General features: G+C 37.7%; 1 protein-coding gene across 6 annotated transcripts in view; it reads left to right on the top strand.

Moving 5' to 3' along the window:
- SBF2 (SET binding factor 2) overlaps positions 1-27377 on the top strand; it is a 559107-nt gene that overhangs the window by 282434 nt on the left and 249296 nt on the right. For all 6 annotated transcript variants that reach the window (XM_073347556.1, XM_073347555.1, XM_073347560.1 and 3 more), the window contains exons 4-6: positions 3422-3538; positions 4937-5047; positions 10328-10433. In XM_073347556.1, coding sequence (XP_073203657.1) covers positions 3422-3538; positions 4937-5047; positions 10328-10433 — 334 coding nt within the window. The remainder of the gene's footprint in view (positions 1-3421; positions 3539-4936; positions 5048-10327; positions 10434-27377) is intronic.

The following is a 27377-nucleotide window of genomic DNA, read 5'->3' as shown; positions in this document are numbered from 1 at the left end:
ATGGGGGCATGGTTTGGGGTGCCTGTCACTGGCCCAGTAGGGAGCCAACCCCCCTCTTCCTTATTGCCCACCTTAACCCTCACTTTGGAGGTGGAGTGGTAAGGTCACAGCAATGGGTTGGCTAGGGATCAGGATGTAAAAAGTGGGGGCTGGCAGAAACCCTCAGGTAGATATTGAAATGATCATGGAGTTACCTGCACTGTACACTTTTATCTTCCGGGTAGTCCCAGACATCTAACAATAAAGTTGTAGCCTGATTAAACCATATCCAGTGTCTCCTGTCCTTCTTCCAGTATAGCTAGACAATGGTCTGTAGTCTTTTATATTCAAAGGGGCAGTACCAGTATGTAGAGACTAAATAGCAACAAAGTTTTATATTTATATTGAAAATTAAATTAGTTCTAGAAGAGTGGTTCTACTTTCCGGGCAGAGATTCCTAAAGAGAGTGAAACTGGCCCTGTAATTTGCTGTGAGAGAGTCCATACTATTTTTAACTTTGGTTGAGAGGATCTGTAGGATTTCCAAAAGATGTTCCCAGGAGTTTTTACTGTGATAAATTATGTAAATGTTTTCAGCCTTAGGTTCAGTCCTTATATGTTGAATCAAAGTAAATTCCACCAATTGTGGAACTCTCCCTACAAGTATAAAAAACCCAATTGTTTTCCAATTAATGCATTTATAAAATTAACCCTTGAGGTTTAGTGGCATTGTTATTTACTGCTCGTTTAGAGTAGCCATACGTTCTGAATTAAAGTAGCAAGATGGAAGTGACTGCATTTCTGCCTGCTAAGAGAATTTGTACCCAGGCTCCTTCCTTGTAGGACAGTGATGACTGAATATATTACCAGGGTGGTGATATCTATTTTTTGAGGAACATGCCAGGAGTAAAAAGCTGCTGTTTCATGCTGTTATTGCTAAAGGAAGTAGCCTCCCCCCATTCATAATTAAGGAGATCTTGTGATATCTGCGTAGAAGAATGTTGGGTCAGAGGCACAAAGAAAGCAATTAGTCATGTTTGGAGGGGAGGTACTCAAAAACTGGAAAGAGAGTGCATTTTCTATAGTTTATAGTATGTAAGATAATGAATTTGTCAAAGAATGTGAAGAAAGCCACCAATTAAAGAGTGCTTAGTGTTTTGTTATAATAGGCATGATCAAAACTAATCTTTGTGAATTAACAATACTTATTCTTTATAACTGTATAGAGTCTTTTTTTAGTATGGTTGCTTGTGAAATGTGCTGAGTAATGGGTTAAGAGATTTATCTGAGTGATCTATTTCTTCACTCAGAAGAAATTCAGCATTCCATAGGTTAATAAGGCTTTTTTTGGCAAATCCCAGCTGGTTTCCTTGTGAAGAAATTCCTGTAGTTCCTAGATTCTCTAGGGATAGTGGTGAACAACCCTGTGGTTTTCAACTGCAAAATGGATTGAAACTTTGTCTGAGATTATATGGTATTTGTATTTGACTATGAAAAAGACTGCTAAAATTGCCTTAGTTACAATGCATAGTAGTATTGCTGTATATAGAAGATGTATAGTAGTAAATCTGCGCAAAACCCCCAAACTATTTTAACTAATGAACTATTTTATCAGATTCTAAAAGCTCCATTTGATATAGTCTGTCTTACTGTCTGTATCTACAGATATACACAGGGAATATTAATATGAAATACTGTCCTATTAAAATGTATGACTATGACAGCATGATTTGTTAAAGCACAGTACATTCCAAATGTTGTACATATTTTTAATGATTTGTTTAAATACTTTGGCAAAGTGATGGCTAGGACTGCATACCTTTACATCACAGTCAAATGTACCCACAACAGCAGAAATTTATTTAAATAATATTCCATATAAAATTAAAAAAATGTTTTGTTTTATTTATTTTTCTGGTTTACAAAAATGTGTCCACTTCTCATGTGTCTGGATGCACGTACAGTTTAAAAATGCCACCAAATTAGTTAACCAGTGCTAATCAAACATGCATTATATTTCATCCCACAAAGCTAGAGTATACGTAATCCCAATTAAATTCCTGCTTTAACCTATTCAGGTAAAAATCTGAGAAAACAGATGGGATTTAAATTGTGCTGTGAAGGTCAACAAACTTTAGTCATGCAGGGGAGGTGACTTCCAGTGTCTCCAGATAATTAAATCTAGGGTCTGTTGAACAATAGCTGGTTCTATGTTGCAAAGTGAGGAAGATCTGGTCTTTCAGGTAGCTAAGATCCTTTCAGAATCAAAACCAGCTCTTTGAATTACATCTGGAGCCACACAGGGAGCCAGTGCAGTCTTTGGATACTGATGTAATGTGTCAAGTATCAGGGGGTAGCCGTGTTAGTCTGTATTCACAAAAACAAGGAGTCCAGTGGCACCTTAAAGGCTAACATTTATTTGGGCATAAGCTTTCGTGGTGTAATGTGCTCCCTTTGGCTAGCCTCATTAAGTGGGTGAGTTGCTATGCTCAGCAGCAGGTGTAGCTTCTACATGGTCATCAGGTGTAATGCCATGTAGAGTGTATTACAGGACTCTCATCTAGACATCATAAAACCAAGAATGACAATAGCAAGATACACATTCAAGAGAATAGTTGAGCTAAATAAGGATGAAAAAGTTACTACAGCCACTGATAGATGTATGTGAGACCCTCAGAGCAGATACAGTCACCCATCACCAGTTACTAGGATCTCACTGAAAGGTATTAATTGAACCACATGTGATCCTATCCATTTCTGCCAGGTCCACAGTTAGTTCAAGAAAACTTTGTGATCAGTGACATCAGACTTCTGACAGACTAGAAGGAGTCAAACATACCAACAATATGTGTATAATAGTGCAGTATGAAGTATTTGCCAGTTTTCAGTCTCTTTAAAGTACTATAGCATAATTTTTGTAAAAGACTAAAGAGGATAAATGGCTGGTTTGGCATCCTAATTGTCCATATTGAATAGACTTAGGCCCTGCTCCTGCAGGTGACTTCAGAGAACCTCTGTATGCATTCGGGGTGTACCCATTTACAGTTTTATGTTCAAGTCCTTACTTGTTTCTTTTAAACAGAAACCAGTTATTAATTATTTTTCATACAGTTTGACAGCACTCCATTTTTTATACGAAAACGAGGAAACAGTTATTCTCCTTCGTGGCAATGTGTGGGATTTTAAGTCAGTATTTTGGTACTTTTTAATAATTACAACAGTAGAGTGTCTGTGCATATAGTGTTTTCTATAAAGCTGTTGGGATTTTCTTATAGTTAGCTAAAAATAATATGTGTTTGTGATTCTTTCAAAGATTCTATGCAATATATAATTTTTTTCTTTCTAAGCGATCCTGATCCTTAAAAATTCTAAAAATATTTCTTTGTAGGACTACTAACCTTATTTAATTTCTATTAATTAACTGAAGTGTATCTGTTTTCAAGGGAACAAAAGAGACTGAAGGTGAAGAGGAGGAGTCTGGTTTAATTCAGCCTGCTGAAGTATTTGCTCCCAAAAGCCTGGTGTTGGTGTCCAGACTAGATTATCCAGAAAATTTCAGGGTAAAGAACTCCCAGCTGCCATTTGTAATATGTGTCAGTGTACAAATCTGTTTTTAATGAGCAGCAGTGACAAGTAGTTTTGATTTAAAACATCTCCGCATTGGTTTGGGAATTTACCAGAACAAGTAGAATTAGACTGTACTAAATAAAAATCAATGTCTAGGAGACTGAATGCCCCTATGGGTTAATGCAGTGCCCTTTTACTCACAGAAGGCCTAGTTTTAAACCTACATAGACCACAAAATAAAGTCTTTCTGAGCTCAGCTAAAAGCCTAATGAAAAAAATCTTCATGACAAAACCACTCCTTATAGGTAAAATTAATCTCATCTGATACAATTTGTTTAAGAATTAAGTAAGTATCAAGTATTATAGTATATGAATTATCTTCCTACCTATAAAGTGAGTGAATTATTGACTCTTCCAGATCAATTTAAGTTATATAAAGATTCTAAGGAATCTATGATTTCTTTCAGTTGGTATTGTGACTGACCTGAAGTAAACAGAAAACTTAAATTTTTATCAGGCCTCTAGCACTTTCAGTGAAGCAAAAATAGTACAGCCTAGTAATGCAAGAATAATTCATTTAATAGTAGGTTGCTGCCACAGTGTTGAAACTATTTGTAACTGGATAACTCCTCACAAATTGATCCATTTTTCAGAATTTTCAATATTTTCGCCAGCTAAAAATAGAAGGCAGCCAAAGTGCCATTACCAAGCAGTGTAATTTACTCTCTCCCTTCCTTCTCTAAGACTTATTGGGAATCAATAGTGAATCATCTATTGCTAAACAAATAGCTTTATCAGTTTTGTCAAACTTACGATGATAACCCTTAATCAAAATTGAAGAAATGCAAAATAAAAATAGTAGTGCTAAAATGTCAGTGCTGTTTATTTTAAAATATGCTTTTTATTGAAATAACAAAAATACAAACTGTAAATAGAGAAGACATACAAATGTGGATCACTGATCCTCAGAATAATATTAGGATTATAGTGGTAAAATTGTAGGCATCAGTCCTGATTCAGATTCTGTGAGCATGGACCCCTGCACTGACATAAATTCCCAGTGATTTAGTGGTACTTTACATAAACATGGAGATTTATGGAAGGAGGAAGAGAACTCAGATTAAGCATTATATTTCTTATTGAAATGTGGGGTATTCACACTCTGTAGAGTTTGTGAAATCCAACAGGAATTCAGCGGGGTTGATGTGACATTTCTGCAACTGAATTAATTCTTTTACAGAAAATTACTTTTTCTCCTTTTGGAATGTACTTTACCATATTAAGATTGTCCTAGGACATGTTTATTTTAAAGTTGTTGTATATTTATCAGCAATTATCAGCGTTTGTCTTCCCCACATAAAATTGTATATATTTATTATTCAACTTTTTAGGCTTGCCTTGGCTTGATCTACACTGTGCATGTGGACAGCCTGAGTGTGTCCTTGGAGAGTCTCATTGCAAATCTCTGTTCATGCCTTGTCCCTGCGGTCGGAGGCTCTCAGGTAAGTGGGAAAAGGAGTATTTTTCCAGTTAATTTAATTTATGAAGAAAACAAAAAATAAATTCTTTAGATATTTTCATTGAAAAAAAGGATCATAGTTCAGCTGAGTGTTGTCCCTGTAGCCTGCCTTCTAAAGACAGCAAAAATTCCATTCCAGGTCAAGGTCAAAGGGTTAATTTTGTTACTGGATTTGCCTGTTACAAGGCATAGTAACAAATCAAGCAGTTTGTTATAAGTGTGACTTTTTTTTAATACTATGTGTTCAGAAATAATTTTGTTTTATGCATTTTTTTCTTGGGAGCTCTGTTATGTGTCCTCCTTTTTCATTCACTTTCTGTGTGGGTGTGATGGTATAGTTCAAGATTCCATTGCCCCTTTAAGACAATAGCTACTTCGGTGCTAATTGTTTTTTACTCTCATTTTTATGAAGCACAAACATGATTATGAAGTAACAACATATTTATTCAGATTTCTAAAATGCAACTGAAGGTGTCCAAAATACTCCATAAACTAAAAATTACAGACTAACAAAGGGGTGTCCATAAGTATATCTGCCTCAGCAGTCTTAACGAAGAGAGAAAAACGTTGCTTTCAATACAGATGTTGTCCAGGAATGTAATATGTGGTGATGCTGTAAGTCAAAAGTATAAAGTAACAATTATTTAATGAAGAAATAAATTATTTAGTAGTCATTCTTACATGTAGTTAAAATAGAAATAGCATATTATGGCAAGATAATGAGAGCCACCAATCTCTCTCTGTGAATGCACAATGCTACAGAATTATCAAAGTTAACTGGAAGAATAAATACATTTTCATGTGAATTGAACTACAAGTAACTCCTATGCTGATGAATGTAATTGGTGAGTAATATACTGTAGCTGGAAGTCAGGTTGCCATGAAGATTATAGATTCTTGATAACTGACATTCTCAGGCCTGGTTATCTACAGTGTCTACTAACTGAAAAATCTCTCATCATTTTTATAGAAATGTGATCTGTATACTGTAAACTAAACAGACTAGTGGATAGTCCATTTTTCTAATCCTAGTTTCATCCAGGATAATTGGGAAGATTTCTTTCAGGGTTTTTGGACTTTTCTAAATGAGGAAAAATTGCACTCTAAAATTTTAGCTATTTTAAAGCTTCTTCAGGACCTGAAATTCTCTTGATGTTATACTAATTTCCTATAGCTCTAACATAATCTTATTCAGTAATGTTTATTATATTCACTATCGTATCTGAAACTGTTGACAAACTTACAATTAACTAACAAGCACTGAAAGGACTGATTCAAATAAATCTTTTTTTTTTTTAAAGCAACATATCGCTAAGATTTTTTTCTTCCCTTCTTTCAAGTTTCCTTCTTTGTCACCCAGTCTCCCTATTCTTTACCTTCAACATCCTCGACTAGTTTAGTAGGTATTTCTAGGGAGGTAGTCTTGTTATAAAGCTGAGATGGTTCTTAAATTTTGTCCTGAAAATGGTGAGGCTCATGGTTATTTTAAATATCTCTAATCTTCAGTATATGCTACTTATCAAGAGTGGAAACGGAGACCTTGGAAATGGGAACTAGTTAGCATAAATCATAAACTTTTCATCTCTGCAGATGGACACTTTCCACCACACAATTTGGCTTGATGGGCAATCTGCCAAAGAGTCACAGGTTTGCAGTAGGAAGTCAAAATTGATATGCATCACCAGTACAGTGTGGAGGAGCTTACAGCTGATCCTAGCTGTACTGTTCTTTTTTCAGTTAGTGCTTTTAGTCCTTAACCTTTCATCAGCACCAAAATCACTCTCACAAAATAAAATCTAGGAAAAAAAAAAAAATCTTCAAATATTGGTGTTGCATTTCTCTAATATGCAGAAATGGGAAGCATTTTTGAACATTGGAGAAGCTATAATCTCCAATGTTCCTTGGGTGAGAACCCAGGTCTTTGTTCAGTAGCTTAAATAGTGAGACATCCCTGAAAATTGGATTATAAAACTGTAATGTTGAATTGCTAAATTGAATTTAGTATGCATGTTCTGTACACTTTGCCTCTCTTCTCTCCTATGGGCCCTCAGTTTCCTTGAGGAAACCCTGTAGATTCCCAGCTCTTTCCCATTTTGATTCCATTCCCCACTTTGTAGGCCTCCTCTATTAAATAGAAATTTCATCAGTTGGCCAGTGCCACTCTTTAATCAGATGAAAGGGTCACTGTTGATGTAAGATGCTCCCTTCTCCTTTAACTTTAAACAGTAGAGATCTTCACTTGCACAGCATCCTGCCCTTTCTTGGTAGGGGCAAGTGACTAAACTAAGGAATTCTCATGGAGCCTAGGTTCTTACATGACAGTGCACACAGCTACCACTACCTAGGTTGTTGGGGCTAACCCATGAGTTGCCTATTTATTTTATTTTACTGTGGGCTTTTTTAATTATTGCAGTGGGAGAAAAAGGTTTGGGAGACTATTAGATACTTGCCTTAGTTTAAAGGAGAAAAGACATAAGCTTAGGGTCTTTTCCTCAGACCTGTTCACAACCCTTTTAACATTGACTGAAACAGAAAACTACAAACAGTATCTGTGAGGATTTCCCCACCATCAGCACTGCCATACAGATTAATTTGGCTTACAGTTTTCTTTCCTCGTGCCTGGAAACCCTTGTCTTCCTTTCAGATATACCAACCTAATGTGTTCTTCGACTGGTTCACACCTGTACGTTCATGTCCAGCACAAGCAGAGCTGGAAAGTTTTCTGTGCAGTACCCAGTGGGGGAGTGCACATACCGCATGCCTCCTTATGGCCCCTCCTGAGGCTATTTAAGAGTGGCAGTGCCCCAACTCCCTTCACTTCATTCTCACAACCTGGGCGTGAGTCAGAGATCTCTCTGTGTGGTGTACCTCAGGGTTACTATGCAGTTGGCAGTTTTTCCCATATGTGCTTTTGTTTTTCGTTTTCTGAAGTTAGTTGTAGTTTAGCAGTAGTAGCTAGCGGTTAGTAATAGTTTAGATAGTTTTAGTAGATTAGGATACAGTCTGGAGATATGCCACCACCAGGCTTCAAACATTATCCCTCATGTGGGTTAGCCTTCCCAAACAGTGATCCCCACACATTCTACCTCTTATGCCTCCGTGAGGGGCACATCAAAGAGAAGTGTGGTATTTGTCATTCTTTTTAAAAGAGAATACAAATCTTTAGATGTGAAAAGATGTGAGTTGCCTTACCAAGTGTGAGGTCAGTCTAACGAGACAATTTAATTAACAGCAGGATACCAAGGGAGGAAAAATAACTTTTGAAGTGGTAATGAGAGTGGCCCATTTCAGACAGTTGACAAGAAGGTGTGAGTAACAGTAGGGGGAAATTAGTATTGGAGAAATTAGGTTTAGGTTTTGTAATGACCCAACCACTCCCAATCTTTATTCAGGCCTAATCTGATGGTGTCCAGTTTGCAGATTAATTCCAGTTCTGCAGTTTCACATTGGAGTCTGTTTTTGAAGTTTTTTTTGTTGAAGAATTGCCACTTTTAGGTCTGTTGTTGAGTGACGGGGGAGATTGAAGTGTTCCCTACTGGTTTTTGAATGTTATGATTCTTGATGTCAGATTTGTGTCAACAAGGAGAAATTCAGATGTATATGATAGACTCTCCCACCAGTTTGCTTTGAAGAAAATCAAATATCTTTCCCACTATCTAGAGAGTCTCACTAAATTTTATTATAGGGCGATTGAAGTCTCTAGAAAGGTGGACTTAGCTGTACATAAGATTTTAACTGTTGTGGTGTTAGATTTAACAAAGTAGCACTGCACCGCAGATGTAAATTAAAAAACCAACTAGGTTAACATAATATGAATTTTGTATCAGAGCTGATGATATGAACCTTTGAAATGGTATGTTATGAATGCAGTCTGTCTTTAGTTAGGAAAATGAAAGCTTTTGAGGACAGAATTACGTCTTTACTCCACTTTGCCATATTTATTTTTCTAGGCTTTAAATATTGTAGACAAGAAAATAGGTAGAATTCCAGCAATAAATTACTTTGCACACCAACAGAATAATTGTTACAAATATTAACAGAACAGCAGATAATGTATTTCAGATGTATTTTATCTGGGGTCTGATATAAACAGCTTGATATTGTAAGGTCTATTATTATGACTCTGACTAAAGCGAACATTTCAGAAGTTCAGGTGTAAGCACTGCTGTATCAGTTGAACTTTGAATGATACTCATGACTGTGAATTTTTCTGTAGGAAGGATGTTGGGCATAAGCTATGCCTTATTGTGGCAGTGGTTGTATCAAAAATGCAGAGAAGCTGGATGGTATGAAATGATATGAAAGAAGAATAATTACTCTCTGTGATTATTAGAGTCATTAAGATTAGCAAGGTTATCTTTTTCTGTTTTTTTTCTCATTTAAACTACTGAAGAAAATTAATCACAGTTTTAAAACACACTCATAAAGAAAATATTTGGTAGCAGACCTTAAACAGTTTCTGTAACAGATGATGATAAAATAGTCTGCTATTATAACCTTTCTAATTTTATAATTTCCACAAACTTCATGACCTGGTAATCCCAGTCTCAAAGTTATTTCACTTCTTTGTTATTAACCAAACATCTTATTCTGTTGTCAGTGCTTTTTTAACCATTTTTACTTTGTTCTTTTCAGTTCTTTAATGTTTTTCATGATGTTGCATATTTTCATGGAAACCAGCTGATAACTATTTGAACAATTCAATTCAGATCTTTCTTAAGGGAGGATGTTGTCACATTCAAACTGTCATTCCATTGTCCTTATTTTACTTCTCCATCTTCTCCAGACATCTTTTAGTTAAATCATGTACCAAAACTATTTTTTAATAAAATGAAAAGTGTGTTAACATGAAAAATGTAAGGATTTTTTGTTTAAATAAACCTGAAAGAATTACATCTAGGGGATACAGTTAGTTATAATTGTTCATCATCATCATCATCATCCTTTGAATGAAGAGATTAATGCTGGTCAGATGCTAGTATTGTTGAGGGGTACTTCTTCTGGCGATGCTTCTGACATAACTGCTGTCCCATTAAAGTCACTGCTAACCTGTGCAGAGGACATTGATTTCCAACATAGATTTAAACTTCAGTATGTAATAGAAATAAAAATGTCTCTGAGATTGAAATATGTAAATAACAATATAACATTTTATACTGTGGGCTTGGTCTGAATAAGAGATTAAATATATATATATATAGTAAATATGTAAAAATATGTACAAAAGAGATTAAAGTACGTATTGAAATATCTCTATCTACAGAAATTGTTTTCGTTGGGAGCAGGAGACAGACAACTGATACAAACCCCTTTACATGATAGCCTTCCTGTTACCAGTACCAGTGTGGCTCTTCTTTTTCAGCAATTGGGTAAGTCTATTCTTAGTTTCTTATGATATTTCACAAAATGTTATAGAATGAGATATTCTCATTTAATTCAGTCATGTTAGGTCAGGGATCAAAAAAGGTTGCATTAATGCTATGATAGTGATTGATTGTTTTGAATGAAATAATAGCTATAAATGCTTTTGTTGTGTTTATATCTGACTTAGGGTGACCAGATAGCAAGTGTGAAAAATCAAAGTCCGGGGGGTGGGCGTAATAGGCGACTATATAAGACAAAGCCCCAATATCAGGACTGTCCCTAAAAATTGAAACATCTGGTCACCCTAATCTGACTTTATATAAACTGCCTTTCTCCACATCCCATTCTTGGAATTTTTCTCTGGCGTTATGCAAGCCTATTGTAGATGGAGCTAAACCTGGCTGTGTTTCATTACACCTGCATCATAGAAAGAATTTTCTTCCTGGCCACCATAGCAGCCCTGTACATATCCAAGGAGGATAATTTTGAAACTAGCATAACTTAAAATACACATCGCACTCCCATCAAAAAGTTTAGAGGACTCCATAATACTTGCTGCTAATATCTCTCTAACTTGTTACAGTAGTAATCTCAAAGAACCAACCACTGGCCCATTCTCTTTACTTTGGTTCCAAATTGAATGACAAAGACCACTGCATCTTTAACTATAATCCCACTTCACCCAGTAGGCCACTCCTTGCTCTGACCATTTTGCTTCCCCTGCCTTTGTTACTGACATATGAACTGTAAAACTCCTACCTAAATTTGGTGTGGGTTTGGGAGCTGGAAGGAATCAGTAAATCTGCTCTCTAAATTTCTGAGCCTCTGGGCATGTGTTCAACAATAAAAGGGCCTAGGGATACATGTGGGGAGTGAGGCAACAACATATATGAATGAAAATAGATAAAAATAGAAAGATTTTTACTGAGGGGGAGGAAGAAAAGCCAGTGAACTTGGGTAAATCAGCCTGAGACACTTGCCCCCTTTGGGATATACCACTGAAAAGAAAAAATATGTGTAGGGATACTCAAAGCGAGAGTTTTAAGGGAAATCAACCTGCACAAAAAGCGTTAACTACTAACCCTGCTTTACATCATGTGAAGATGCACTTTTTTTCTATATTTCTGAGATCATGTGGCATATTACTTTTTCTAAAATGAGGTAAACTTGTCCATTCAAATGTGGGTTGTGTCTCTCATCGTAAGAACTGTTATCTTCTTTTTGTGGCCAAAGGAAAGATCCATATTTCTGATGCCATTTTTACAGTAATAATCTGTTTATACTAACATTAACATTCACTTCTTGATTACTTTTAATAAAACCCAGATGTTAATACGATAGTTATGTCTGTCTATGACTGTGAATGATAAAAGAGCACTGGAAAAGATGAAACATTTACATAAATTCTCTCCTTCATGCTCCATTCTTACGCAGTCTGATGAAGAGTTAAAGGCAGAGAAAGGGTTAGTTCAGGAAGAGGGAATGTTTTTACTTAGCTCATCCTTCAGTGCCACTATTTTTCTAAACTGAAATCTAATCCTCTCCTTGAGTACATAGTTAAGCTTGTATGAAGACTTTTGTGCAGCTCGTAACAGTGCTCATACAGTGGCCTGTTCTAGTCCTATGCCTCTATGCAAAGGTATACAGTATCTCTTCCTCTCCCATGCTGGGGACAAGTAATATTGTTCAAGTAGTCCAGTCTCTATTTTGCTGTTTGGTTATTTCTAGGGCTGTCAAGTGATTAAAGAAATTAATTGCAATTAATCACATGATTAAAAAAATTAATCACAATGTTAAATAATAATAGAATACCATTTTTAAAAATATTTTGGATGTTTTCTACATTTTTAAATATATTGATTTCAATTACAAAACAGAATACAAAGTGTACAGTGCTCACTTTATATTTATTTTTATTAGAAGTATTTGCACTGTAAAAAAAACAAAATAAATAGTATTTTTTCAATTCACCTAGTACAAGTACCGTAGTGCAATCTGTTTATCATGAAATTTGAACTTACAAATGTAGAATTATGTGCAAAAAATAACTGCATTCAAAAATAAAACAATGTAAAACTTCAACACCTACAAGTCCACTCAGTCCTATTTCTTGTTCACCCAATCGCTCAGATAGACAAGTTTGTTTACCCATTGAGATAATGCTGCCCACTTCTTGTTTACAATGTCACCTGAAAGGGAGAACAGGCATTCTCATGGCACTATTGTAGCTGGTGTTGCAAGATATTTACATGCCAGATGCGCTAAAGATTCATAAGTCCCTTCATGCTTCAACCACCATTTCAGGAGACATGCGTACTTGCTGATGATGGGTTCTGCTCAATAACATCCAAAGCAGTGCAGACCAACATATGTTAATTTTCATCCTCTGAGTCAGATGCTACCAGTAGAAGGTTGATTTTCTTTTTTGGTGGTTCAGGTTCTGTAGTTTCCACATCTGAGTGTTGCTCTTTTAAGATTTCTGAAAGCATGATCCACACCCCATCCCTTTCAGATTTTGGAAGGCACTTCAGATTCTTAAACCTTGGGTCGAGTGCCGTAGCTATCTTTAGAAATCTCACATAGGTACCTTCTTTGCGTTTTGTCAAATTTGCAGTGACAGTATTCTTAAAACAACCAACATGTGCTGGGTCATCATCTGCGATTGCTATATCATGAAATATATGGCTGAATGTGAATAAAACAGAGAAGGGAACATACAGTTCTCCCCCAAGGAGTTCAATCACAAATTTAATTAATGTATTATTTTTTTAATGAGCATCATCAGCGTGGGAGCATGTCCTCTGAAATGGTGGCCGAAGCATGTACCTTATCTGGCACATAAATACAGTAGAATGCCAGCTACAAAATTGCCATGCCAAATGCCTGTTCTCACTTTCTGGTGACATTGTTAATAAGAAGAGGGCAGCGTTATCTCCTGTAAATGTAAAAAAACATGTTTTTCTTAGCGATTGGCTGAACAAGAAGTAGGACTGAGTAGACTTGTAGGCTCTGAAGTTTTACATTGTTTTGTTTTTGAGTGCAGATATGTAACAAAAAAAATCTACATTTATAAGTTACACTTTCACGACAAAGAGATTGCACTATAGTACTTGTATGAAGTGAATTGAGAACTACTGTTTTTTGTTTATCATTTTTACAGTGCAAATATTTGTAATAAAAACGAATATACGCTTTGATTTCAATTAAAACACAGAATACTATATATATATGTGTGTGTGTGTGTATATATATGTGTGTGTGTGTGTATATATATATATATATATGTATATATATATATATGAAAATGTAGAAGAACATCCAAAATATTAAATAAATTTCAATTGGTATTCTGTTGTTTAACAATGCAATTAAAACTGCTTTAATTGAGTTAATCACGTGAGTTAACTGTGATTAATCGACAGCCCTAGTTATTTCCCTTTTTAATGATTTGTGATTGCATCCAATATCAGTGTATAGTAAATAAGAAATGAGACACAAAAATACTGACTAGCCTGGTTTTGTCAAATAACAGCATTTTTAGGTTTTTCACTGCCAACGCAAGTCATTATTTCATCATAGTATCCTGCAGTATCTTCATGTGCATACACATACACCTCTACCCCGATATAACGCTACCCAATATAACGCAGGTTCACATACAACGCGGTAAAGCAGGCCTCCTCTCCCCCCCCCCCAAGGGTCTGAGAGGCAGGAGCTGTGGGGGGGCACTTTGGGGGGCCCCGCAGGCCCAGAGTGGCCTGGGTGATTAGCGGGGAGCTGGGAGCAGCCCGCTCCACTTCCCTTGCCCCGGCCCCAGCCATGTCGCTCGGGGGAGGGAGCTTGGGGGAAGGGATCTCCCCCCCTCACTCACCGGCAGCAGCGGAAGCACTCCCTGGCGATGAGAAGCGGAGCGTCACAGCTGGGAGCTGGCGGAGTGGAGTGGGCTGGGGCCACGTTGCTCCGCTTCCCACCGCTGCTGGTGAGTGCCTGTCAGGGGGCGGGGGTGTGGATAGGGATCGGGGCAGTCAGGACAGGGAGCAGGGAGGTTAGGTAGGGGGTGAGGTCCTGGGGGTGATTAGGGATGGGGGGTCTCTAGAGGGGGCAGTCAGGGGACAAGGAGCAGGGGGGCCAAAGCAAGTTCGATATAACTTAGGTTTCATATATAACACGGTAAGATTTTTTTGGCTCCCACGGACTGTGTTATATCGGAGTAGAGGTGTATTAATTTCTAAAGAAAAACAGAATATTAGAGAAATATTTGTAGATGAAGAAATCACCTTTTAAAAATAGCTCTTTATTTAGGAAGTGTGTGCAACTTTACAAATCATTACAGTGTATGTACCAAAAATACAATATTAACTGTTATGAAAATAAGTGTCATGTTTAGAGAAACATTGTGCAATTCTATACTCGTGACATTTTCAGTTTGGCTTCCCTGCACCATCCAGGACACATTGTTTCTGAGTATAGAAATAACTTTTTTAAATTGGGCATTAAGGTACATTGGGGAAAATAGTCCAGAATTGTTTGTTTAATAATAAACTATTAAACATTAAATTGAAACTTTTTAAGGTATAGACAAATTCTTTTTATTTTAAAGATATATTTATATATCAACAGATGATGCATTGACAAGAGGCAGGTTTATAGCTGTTCTTTCCATTCCCTCTCCCCCATCTCCATCCCCTTCCCCCCCCCCCCAAAAAAAAGTGGTGGCAGCAGTAAGGTTTGGGCTGGAGCAGTAGCAGCCAAATAATGTATTTCTTAAGTTGAATTCAGCCAACATGAGGATTTTTGACTCTCTCTTGTGTCCAAGAGCTGTTTTTGCTTCTCTGAGTCCTTTGTTCAGCTGATAGACATCCAAGGCAGGTAGAAAAGTATTAAAACTTAGGAGAAACCTTTTCAGAGCTGCTAAATTCCATCCAGAGGCTTAAGGGACATTTTGATTAGGTCTCTTCCTTTTCCTCTGTTACCTAAACAACCACTGGAAACAGTGAATACTTGCTTCGCTTCTCACTTAGTTTTGTCTTCTCCCTCCTTCATTCCCCCCATCCTCCAATCCTGCCTATCTTCCCCTCTTCTGCTAGCAGTGTGGCTACTCAGCACGGACACATTTGTCTCTTTCATTCTCTCTGATCATCAGCTTTCCCCACACTGGAAGACAGGATTAGAGTAGGGATCTGAGCACCGTCAGAGGAAAACTAGTATTTGTAAAGCAGAACAAGGCACTTCTCTGATCAGTGCTTTTTCTCTGCACTTTCAGCATGTTTCAGGCAGAACTGGTGACAAAAGTGACTAAGGGAGAGAAGCAGACTGATGGCATACAACAGTCACACTGCTGGCAGAGTTGGGGGAGGTACTAGGCAGCAGTGCTCTGATATCCCGTTTTTCTGAAAAATCAGTATTTTCCCCCAGTATTAAAAAAAAAAAAAAAAAGGCAAAGGAATTTCCCCTTCCTGGTCCCTCTTGGATAGTCACATTTCTGCATTCTCATTCCCTTGCCCCATTTGACTCTTCCCCAGTTCCACTTCTCTCTTGTCTGTATTACTCCTTTCAGTGCTGCTTCACCAGAACTCTTTGTTTTGTGAGTGCACTCAGACTTAAAAATGACTTTCAGTATTGCTTTGTTACAGACCTGGGAAAGGAGCTGGGTGCGAAGCAAAATGAAACATACCAGTACAGTTCACTTTGAATCCCCTGGGTCCAGACACAGAACAAAAGACACTGCTGAATCTGACAACCAGCGCTGGGGAAAGTAGAGAATTAAATAGGGAGCCAGAGTTGGTAGGGGTGTGGGAGAATGGTACCTAATGTGGGGCAATGCTTACTGAAGGCAGGAGGGTAGACTGGCCTTTGTGTTTTATTTTTCCAATCTATGATATAATTTATTTTAAAAAAAAATCCTCTTTACTCCTTTTTAATCCCTGGACCTGCCCCCATGTCCTGAAGCTGTTTGATTCTAGAACCTGTGAAGATCCCAAAGGTGGAGGCAAGAAATTTTAAAACAATTGATTAAAATCATAATTTTAAAGACTACAGTATTATTTGAGCCCAAATCATTTCAGTTGTCCAAAATGACAGATTTCTTGAAGTACTAAATATTTTTCATATCTGCCCTGTTGCCCAAGTTGCATGCAGCCATTTATGAAGGAGGAAGATGTGATGAGCAGAGAAGTGCATCACTAAGGGTGGAGGTTCTTGGAGTGGCTCTGTTCCCACAGATTCTGCTCATCAGCAAGGTCCTGGCAAAGATCAAGAGAGCCAAGGCACAAGTTATCGTGATCACCCCTGCGTGGCTGCACCAGCCCTGGTTTGGCATGTTGATGAACCTGGCAATGGGCCCTCCCTGACCCCTGCCCAATCCAATGGACCTGCTATCTCAGGACCACAGTCATATCCTACATCCCAACCTCACCCCCGCCACTTCTTGGCGTGGATGCTGCGTGGCTGAACCAGGAGGAGCGGGCCTGCTCTGATGAGGTCCAACAAGTCATCCAGGGAAGTAGGAAGCCTTCCACTAGAGCGACTTACCTGGCCGAATGGACAAGCTGGCACAGGTCCCACCACCGCCGATCGTGAGGGCCCACTTGACCATAGCTCAGGTGTCCTCAGCAGCCTTCCTGGCGCACGTTCCTATCCAGGACATTTGCAGAGCTGCGACGTGGTCTTCAGATCACACGTTCACGGCTCACTACGCCATCAATCAGCAGGCCAGAGACCATGCTGGATTCGGCAAAGCTGTGTTACAAGTTACACATCCATGAACTCCTACCCACTTCCAAGGGTACTGCCGAGGACTCACCTAATATGGAATGGAGATGAGCAAGCACTCAAAGAAGAAAAGACGGTTACCTTTTCCGTAACTGGTGTTCTTCGAGATGTTTCTCATGTAATTCCATGACCAGCCCTCCTCCCCCACTGTCGGAGTCTCCGGCAAGAAGGAACCGAGGGTGGGGGTAGCCAGCGGCACCCCTTATACCATGGCATAGGTACGCCGCTCCAGAGCCGGTACCCTATAGATACTACTGAAGGAAAAACTTCCAGCATCGGTGCATGTGGCAAGCACACACACCTAATATGGAATGGACATGAGCAACATATCTCGAAGAACACCAGTTACAGAAAAGGTAACTCTTTTTTTGTGCATGAACACAAACTCTGGACCCTTCGCATTTAGCATGGTAGCAGTGCAACTGGGTTTTCTTCATGTAGTTTCAGCTTAAGAATACACTAATGTTTAACGTGATTTCCAAAGACTGAACGTACTTGATAAACTGCGAGTCAAGAGACATCGGCTATGCTATTAACTTGCTGCATGAACCTGAGGAAGTTGCTTAATCTCACTTTGCCTCTTCGTGACTTATTTTTCTCATTTCTAAAATGTAGATACTTACACAATCTAGTTAAGCACTTGGATAACTATACACAAAAAGCACTGTATACATCCAGAGTAATGTAAGTAATAACAACCTAAAACACTGGTGCCAAACACTGTCAGTTTTCTTATCATTCTTATTGTAAGATTTTTATTTTTAAAAATATAGGACCAGATTCCACTCTGTTACATCAGCACAACCCCGTTGACAGCTGAGTTTGGGCTATAGATTGGTCATTCTCTGTTTCTGCAGGTTGGAGAAAGAATATTTGAGAGACTCTCACTTTCATTACAATAAAAATAATACATTGGTACACAATTTAAGTTTTCAACAAAGTACTTAGGAACACACTTAAACCCGTCCCTATTCAACTCAGCTTTTAGAGTCTGATTCCAAAGGCCAATGAAGTCTTCAGGAGAGTTTCTGTTGACTTTAGCGGTCCTTGGATCAGGCACTTTTGCACATTCCGAAATGCTTTACTAAATGGGCGCCTTAATGGCTATCTGATAAAAGACTATTCTGTCCAAGGAGAAACATAGTAGTCATAGTGACAGAGAAATGACAGAATGAGTCGTGCTGGCAGGGGAGTGGCACTATATGTGAAAGAAAGCATAGAGTCAAGTACAGTAAAAATCTTAAATGAATCAAACTGTACCATAGAATCTGTATGGGTAGAAATTCCATGTTTGAATAATCGTATTGCAGTAGGAATATACTACCGACCATGTGACCGGGATGGTTATAGTGGTTGTGAAATGCTCAGGGAAATCAGAGAGACTGCAAAAACAAAAAACTCAGAAATAATGGGGTGATTTCAACTATCCCCATATTGACTGTGTACATGTCACCTCAAGATAGGATGCAGAGATAAAATGTCTAGCTACTATTAATGAGAACTACTTAGAGCAGCTAGTCCTGGAACCCACAAGCGGGGAGGCGATTCTTGATTTAGTCCTAAGTGGAGCACAGGATCTGATCCAAGAGGTGAATACAGCTGAACTGCTCAGTAATCGCAACCATAATGTAATTAATTTTAACATCCTTGTAGGAAGAAAAAATACCTAAGAAATCTACCATAGTAGCATTTAACTTCAAAAAGGGGAACTACATAAAAATGAGGAAGCTAGTTAAATGGAAATTAAAAGTAAGAGTCACCAGAGTGAAATGCCTGCAAGCTGCATAGAAACTATTTAAAAACACCATAATAGAGGCTCAAACTAAATGTATACCCCAAATAAAAACAAACAGTAAGAGGACAAAAAAATGCCACTATGGTTAAACAACAGAGTAAAAGAGTAGAGTTAGAGACAAAAAGACATCTTTTGAAAATTGGAGGTCAAATTCTAAGGAAAATAGAAAGGAACATCATCTCTGGCATGTCAAATGTAAAAATATAATTAAGCAGGCCAAAAAAGGATTTGAAGAACAGCTAGAAAAAGACACACAAACTTTTTTTAAGTACAATTCTTTTCAAGTACATCAGAAGTAGGAAGTCTGCTAAAAAATCACTGGGGCCATGGGATGATCAAGGTGCTAGAAAAGCTTTCAAGGAAGACCAGGCCATTACAGAGAAGCTAAATGAATTATCTGCATTGGTATTCACTGCAGAGGATGTGAGGGAGATTTTCACACCAGCGACATTCTTTTTAGGTGATAAATCTGAGGAACCGTCCCAGAGTGAAGTGTAGATTTCACTCTGTAGAGGAGTGGAGTAGAGGAGATTTTGGAACAAATTGATAAATTAAACAGTGTTAAGTCACCAGGACCAGATTGTATTCACCCGCGAGAGCTAAATTAACTCAAATATGAAATTGCAGAACTACTATCTGTGGTATGTGACCTATCAGTTAAGTCAGCCTCTGTACCAGATAACTAGAGGATAGCTAAAATAAAGCTGATTTTTTTTAAAAGGCTCCAGAGGCGATCCTGGCAGTTACAGGCCAGTAATCCTAACTTCAGTACCAGGCAAATTGGTTGAAACTACAGTAAAGAACAGAATTATTGGACACATAGCGTGCGAAACAAAAGTTACTTCTTTTGGAGGACCATGTGTTTCATTTTTTCCCCACTCCCTTCTTTCTTGAGTGAATGAGTATTTTCTGATGGCCATGGTAAAGAAACCTGGGCAGCAGTGACCATGATTAGTATTTTCTTAAAGTTCTTTCTAAGCATATCTCATTTTAAAATATGCCTTCCATAAATAGAGGGCAAACAGAAGATAAAAAGAAAATATCTATTTAGAAGTTATGGCTAAGAAAAACAAAGAAAAAGCTTTTTTAAGAAAAACAATGCAAAAGGAATAACTTGTGGTGGTTAATTTATAAAGTGCTGCTCTCTGATATATTATTTGTGATGCCATACAATCTTACCCTGATTTAAACAAAAAGTAGCCAGCGTGCCTAGAAAAAAACAGAATACTTCAGAAAACGTGCCATCTCCAAAAAAACCCTTTTTAAAAAAAAAAAAAAAAAAAAGAAGGCATAAGTGGTCAATGCTGTAGTTGAACTATTTTCTTGAATGACTGGTCTTGGATTTTCAGACTAAATAGCCAGTATTTAAGCCTTTTGTTTTTCTTTGGGCATGTAATAGATCATGACATGTCAGTGTTTGTTGAATTTATAAGTACGTATCTAGAGGAGGCAATATAACTATGTTGAACATTCTTTCTGAACCACGACAACGTATTAGTCTAAGTGAAAGAATGTCTTGCTGTTAACACACAGTGGACCTGTGACAAATTCAGAACTAACGACGTTGTTGGAAATTTCCTCCAGTCTAGCAATTCAGTAGTCTAGAGGGCTCTGTATAAAGCCCCCCCTCTATTAAGTCCTGAGTTTAAGTGGTTTGCAGAGTCTCATTTATACCCCTTATTTACTTGGACAATTTTTACTTGTAAAGTGAAATAGACAAAATTGATGTCTTCTATTAAAATCTATAAGAAATATTTTTCAGTCGATAGAAAGAAATTCATTCTAATAAAAAGAGGAGGTTGAAGAAAGTATTATTATTAATGCAGATTGACTTTTAGGCATTGAAGAATGAAATCCCAAGAAAAATTACCATAAGGCTTTTATATGTAATCGTTGGTTGCATCATATGTCAGTTTTACTTTTTTAAACCAACCTTTATTAGGCAACTTCTGGCATTAATAGATTGCCCCAAAGTTATCTTTAGATATACTGAACCAGAATCTCTGGGGAGATGCAAGAAGCTTTTCATCTTGCTGCCAGCAGATTCAAGCTCTAGAGCAGCGTATCTGAGCTGCGGGGGGATCCTCTGGCATGCAGAGATCCACAGAGCCTCCTATACAGCCACATTGTGATTTTGGCCTCTTAGCAAAGGCATAGGTCAGAGCGGTCATCAGTAGTCAGCCTAACATATGCTGCAGGATCATCCCTATGCTTAGCATCCCTTGGTTTGGAGAGAGTACCAAGGTAAGCTTTTTATGTCTGCACTAAAGGCAGTTCAGATGAACCCCAGTAGAATGGTCAGTAGATGTACTGAATGGTCAGTAGAGTCACCATTTTTCCTGAATCCAAAGCCAGATTTGTTATCCTAAGGACTAGTTCTTCACCAAGATCCAAGCAAGTTATATCTAGCAACTTGACATTTGAAAGGAAATTTGTAAAAATGAAAGGGTCATGTAGAAACTCTGTTGGCACCTAGGATAAAATTGACAAATAGGTCTTACTCATGGACTTGATCTAAAATGAAAGCTTTTTGCAGAGGGAGAAGTGTGTAGCCAAAATATCTCATGTTCTGGAATTTTTAGAAGATGATTTTGATTTCAGGTGACAGGCTAATACCTGGAAAGTGAATGTTTCTGCACGCTGATCAGTTTTGAGTATATCCAGCAAATAATCTGTTTCCCACCATCAGGACATGTACTTGATTAGAGCAGTTCAGCTATTGCACCCTCTTAAGGTTTATAGGGCTCTGTCACGGGGATTGGCCATTGAGCTTAATGCAGGTGCCCTTGAACCTATGAAATTAGCTTCATTGTACTACTTGATTATGAGAATGACCTTTTTGATCGCAAAAAGGGTGTCTGAATTGTGAGGCATATAGAAAAAGGTGATCAATCATACAGTGGGCTCAAGTACTCACTCAGTACAAACAGTGGCAACGCCATGGACTGAGAAAGAGCAGGTGCCTTACAATGAAATCTGTAAAGCTGCAACTTGGTCATCCCTGTGCACATTTACTGAGTTTTACAAGATAAATACTGACTCTTTATCTGATGCAGCCTGTGACAGGTGGGTCCTGCGTGCTGTGGTGATTCCTTAGAGCAGAGGAATCTTTTCTCTCAGTGGCATTATTTTTTTCCCTCTCTAGGAACTTTTTCACTGGTAAGAAAAATCCCACTTTGAGGATTTGTGGACCTAATTCTGTGAGACAATGGAGAACGTGTGGTTGCCCCACTGCTGGTTGGCACTACTGTAATAGACATGCTGCTGATGATAATTATAATAATAATTAAAAATTAATAAAATGTCTGACAAAAATATAGATAGATATAGATATAAAAATGTGGCAAACAAATGAAAGAGTTAGGAATATCTTGATTGATCTAATTCTCATCTTTACTTTGGTTTTCAAGGTGTTTGTGGCTCCTGTAACCTTTTCAGGTCTCATTTACAGTTACCATACATGACTGTAATTCACTACTTTTTCCACTCCTATCCTGCAGCTATCCTAATAATATTGTATACTTAATGTGAATAGAGACTACAGGTCTCCAGAAGACTGCAAGTTTAACAACTGATTTACAATGAATAGTCTTAGGCCTAGTCGACACACAGATTTTGTACCTGTGTAACTATTCTGGTGATTTTTTTCCCCAGATTTTTATCAAAATAGTTTTGCCAGTACTGTCCATTGTGAGGGTGCACTTGTATTGATATAAACATGCCTTATGCTGGTATAATGTAACTCCCCATGTGGGAATAGCCATACTGGTATATAGCACTTTATCCCGCTATAACTGCATCCTCTCTAGGGCATTTGTACCACTTGTATAGTAACTACTGGTATAGTTACAACTTTTGTGTGTAGATAAGCTATTAGAGTATTTTAAAACTTGTCTGGTTATTCTACCCTACTCTGTTTGTACTGTAAACATATTTTGAACTTTTGGTAACTTACTAAAGAAGAAACAAAGACAATTTCTCTGATTTTTTTTTTTTTTTGGCATGAGCTGGGCTCTTACTAACAAGCAGTAACTTAGCACTCTTCAATTGTTTGTGTGCATTCTTCAGTATTTGATACCTGGCAAACTTTGAAAACATTTTTCTTTGCATACAGAATGCTCTCTATACTATATTTCCATTTCCATTTACTCTGTTTTCAACTGTTTCCTGTAAAACATCGGAAGAATCCTAGGGAATCAATATCTGAGAACTGTGAAAATACAGATTATATAAAAGACCTTTCTAAAGACACATTTTTGACCCGGATAAGCTTCTTCCCTAGGGCCTATATTTTATGATCCTGTTACTGTTGCCTCTGCATTTGAGTATTCTCAAGTTTATAGAAGGGAGGAAGGGCAATTGTGGATGGATCAGGTTGATGTTGGGTCTGTCTTTGTAGCGGGACATGAGTCTAAATGAGAAGTGAAAAAAATCTGGACATTATAAAAACTGCCATGGGAAACAATATAAAACCTCTATAAATTATTGAAACTCAATTGCACTGTGCTGATTTAAACCAGCCAAGTATCTGGGCCTTTGTCCTAACACATCTGAGTTAAACATATTTAACATGTGAAATGTTGTTTTTCAGGATTCTGAGGATGGTGGACTTTACTTTTTCTATTCTGCAAAAATATTTGGGTTGGTTTTTTTTGTTTTGTTTTTTTGCATGGTAACACTTGTCTGTGAAAGTGAATAAAGGCACTAGAATTTATACATGTCTATATTTCAGGGGAAAAACAAATGCAATATATAATTTTCCTATACCAAAATAAATAAAAAGAAATTGTATTATAAGATAGACTACAAGCCAATAGCTATTTCTCAACCAGCTATTCAATTTGCACACACAAATGCTCATAAGAGCTGTGGCAAGCATGACAGCTTCACTTCATGGAAACTGTGCAAAGTGAATTGTTGGTAAACCTCAAAATCCCTTTAGCTTTTCTTGCGTTTTTGGTTTGTATAGAAGTTCGGGGGCCTCTGTTTCCCCCCACCAATTGTTTAAGAGCTTTTGGTGCAAGTATATATATCGCCAAACCTTGAAGAACTAGTGCCAGCTTTGAGATCAGGAGTGTTTATATACTTGTACTGCACTACATACTTGCCAAGAAACCTTCTGCTTTGTTGAGCTAGTTAAATATCTCGGAAAATGTTTCACATAAGTTACTCTTAAAGTTGTATGTTATAATCAGTTGTATAACTAAAACAGCTGAGTGTACTTGTAAGTACTCATGTAAGTAGACTCAGTGAGCTCTAGGTGCAGAATCAGGCTCTTACCATTGAACTAAATAAATAAATTTTTGCTTCTGAGTATGTTCGTTAATACTTGGGGGAATGTCTTTAATGATATAATAATTCTCTTTTTCTTTGTTTTAATTCAGCTATGGAAGGAGAAATTATAATGTTCAAACTCCCAGATACATATCCTATGCACCCAAAGTCTATAGTAAATTACACTATTAAAGGGAAAAGACATTCAACTTAAATCCTGATGTATATATGCATACTTGTATTACTGGGAAACGTTATGTAAGGTTCATTGCACAGGCAGTAGGTTAGCTAGCTTCAGATTGCTGACTAAAATATTCTAATGTCTTCAACACAGATCAGAAGACTTATTTGTCCTTAATACCCTATTTTGTTTAGAAATAATTTATAGGAAATTAAACTGTGTATTTTAATCTGCAAACCATGTTATATAAAATGGCCAGCCACACTGTTTTGAATGCAATAATATGCATAGTTGAAGGATGCATTAAAAACACCCCTGATGCATGGCTTTGTATCTCATCTGGAATTGCTCAACCTCAAGTTTCTCATGAAGCTGCAGTGATACAAACCCTTTGGCAATTTTCACTTTCCATTCCAGTTTACTAGGATATTTTCAACTGTTTGTTAAATTGTTTGAAAACTTTTCACCACAAGTCACTCCTTTTCCCCTCAGCTCAATGACCTATTGCACTTTTAGTGGGAAAAATTTGTACTTGTTGACGTTTAACAGTATGCCCAGTGAAGTGAGATCAGGAGTGACAGTAATATCAGTGTTCATGCTCAAGTCACCCATCATCAGTCTTTGATCCTGCCGAACTATATCCTTTCCAATTATGGAAACCGATGCTACATGTTGCATGAGTAAAGCTGCAGGCGTATATTGTAGTTTTAGGTTAAATCTCAGTGGCTAGTGTGCTGTGATGAGCTGTATAACTAAGGAGAGATAGAATCTGCTATTTAAGCTTTCCAAGAAGATTTGTGTAGTCATTCTGTTTCTCCGGTATTTGCAGTACCTGTATATTAAGTGCAGTGAAAAAGTTATTATGAATTTTCCTGGCATGCGTTCTCCAAACATGAAGTAAATATGAATAAAGTAAATATGAATATGAATTTTCAAGCTAAAAAGTAATCCTTTTGCTTCTGGTAGCATCACCACAACTGTAAAATGAGCATCTACTAACAGGCACATCCAGTCCATAATCTGGTTTATGTTTGGAGAACGCATATGCCAATAAAAAGAACTATTACAGATTCCCCAAAGATTTGATTTTGGCATTTACTGCTAACTGGAGTTTGCTGCTGGAGCAGCAGAACGAAAAAGGGTTTTTGATGCCCTTTGAAGCAAAGGAAAAAGTAAAGGGATATTGCAGCAACAAGTGTCTTAGCAGTGCAACAAGCTTCTTTGATACAATTCTTTTGTTACAAAATAACAGCACTTCGTGGACAGACTCTCAATTGTTGCTGCTTGTGTTCAGTTTAGATTTAGAAGATCATTGGCAAAATTGTTACCTGGCGCACACGTCTCTGGCATGTATGGCTAGACTATGAGAGATCCGATTTCAGTCCATATAATACTGGTTGTGTCGTGTCATCTGCTAACGTGTTAGATTCTCATATGTGTCAGGATGTTGTGATCAAGATTTCCAGTATTGTCACCCTTTATATTATGAAAGCATCAGGAAACGTGTAACAGGATGCTGACTTACCTCTGACCTAATGTGAACCTGCATTACCAACTGATGAGTTTGTTCTAGTAGACACAATGATTCTGGAAGTGAAATACAAAGCATGCAAGGAAATGGTATCCGGAAAAAGCAAATACTGACATTAAAGAAAATAAACTGGAAGCTACGTACGTGATAAAGTACTGTACCTGTAGCTAAGTTATTTTTCTATTAAAAGGAAGATGACCTTTCAAATATGATGGGAAATGCATAAACATCTAATCTGAGATTCACTTCCTGACTGTTACGTGAAAAGTTTAGATAATTTCTTCTAAACTAATTAACGACTGTAGGAGTCTGAAGTTAGTACATACTTTCTTAGCTAATGCTTGCCATCTGTTTCAGGTGAATTTCAAATTGGAATGCTAAGGCTTTCCATCTTATAAATGAACTCTAGTAATATACATGTCAGAATTACAATGAAGTTCTCCAGCTGTGTAACAGTTTAAGTTCCACAACAAGAAAGTAGCTTGTAAAACATTTGAAAAGATGAAGTAGTCTTGCCTTTGGTGATAAAGGAGACTAAAAATACAATTTAATTTGAATACATAACCTTCCTTTGTATTTTTATTGGGGTAAATCCAGGAATAAGTTTGTGGGGGTTTTCTCCCTATTATACCCAGGCAAACTTTACTAGTATATGTCCTTGCAAATCTTTAGCAGTCATAACTTCAGAGTTAATTGCTGTGCCAAAGACTAGAAAAAAACCCTGTCTTTTAACAGATACCCATACAATTAAAATCTTTAGAATTTAGTTCAATGTCAGTGTTCTAAGCCAGCACCAACACCTGTGGTTTTGGTCAGGCACTGAGAGGGGCTGTTCCAGACATGGCGGCAGAAGTTCAAGGAGCTCAGTGTCCTCTTCTAAGGAAAGGCACTGTAAAACCGCCAGAGAGAAGTTCACCAAACCCCGCATGGTTCTGAGGGCTATGGAAAAGAAACAGCCTTCAGTGTAGCAGACTTGGCCGGCACTGATCCCAGCTCTGATGATGCCCCTTTACATCAATCCTGACCTGATAGGTCAGATTCAGGTCCACTGTTGGTGACAAGACATTTGCCAGTACAGACTCCGATAATGAGAGTGCTTTACACATAAGCACCACCCCTAAAAAGGCTTCTCACTATCACTAGGGCATACATATTTCCCCTGTGATTGACCCCACTGAGAGACCTATAGGCTTCTCCTACAAGTCTCAGCACCACTCAGTGGCCTGTTAAGACTGGTACTGGACTTGCCAACACCCAGTGAATCTACCAGTGACACCATGGTCTGTTGGTTGTACTGGGCCCCAGCATGGCAGTCATTGAGAAGTCAGTCTTCATCACTGAGGAAAAGGAAGAGATCTCTTTCCCAAAAGGCATCCCTTCCTCCCCAGGCCACCAGC

This window comes from Lepidochelys kempii, chromosome 6 (genome assembly GCF_965140265.1).
Source record: "Lepidochelys kempii isolate rLepKem1 chromosome 6, rLepKem1.hap2, whole genome shotgun sequence".
Lineage (NCBI taxonomy): Eukaryota > Metazoa > Chordata > Testudines > Cheloniidae > Lepidochelys > Lepidochelys kempii.
This window is presented reverse-complemented; position numbering and strand designations above follow the sequence as displayed.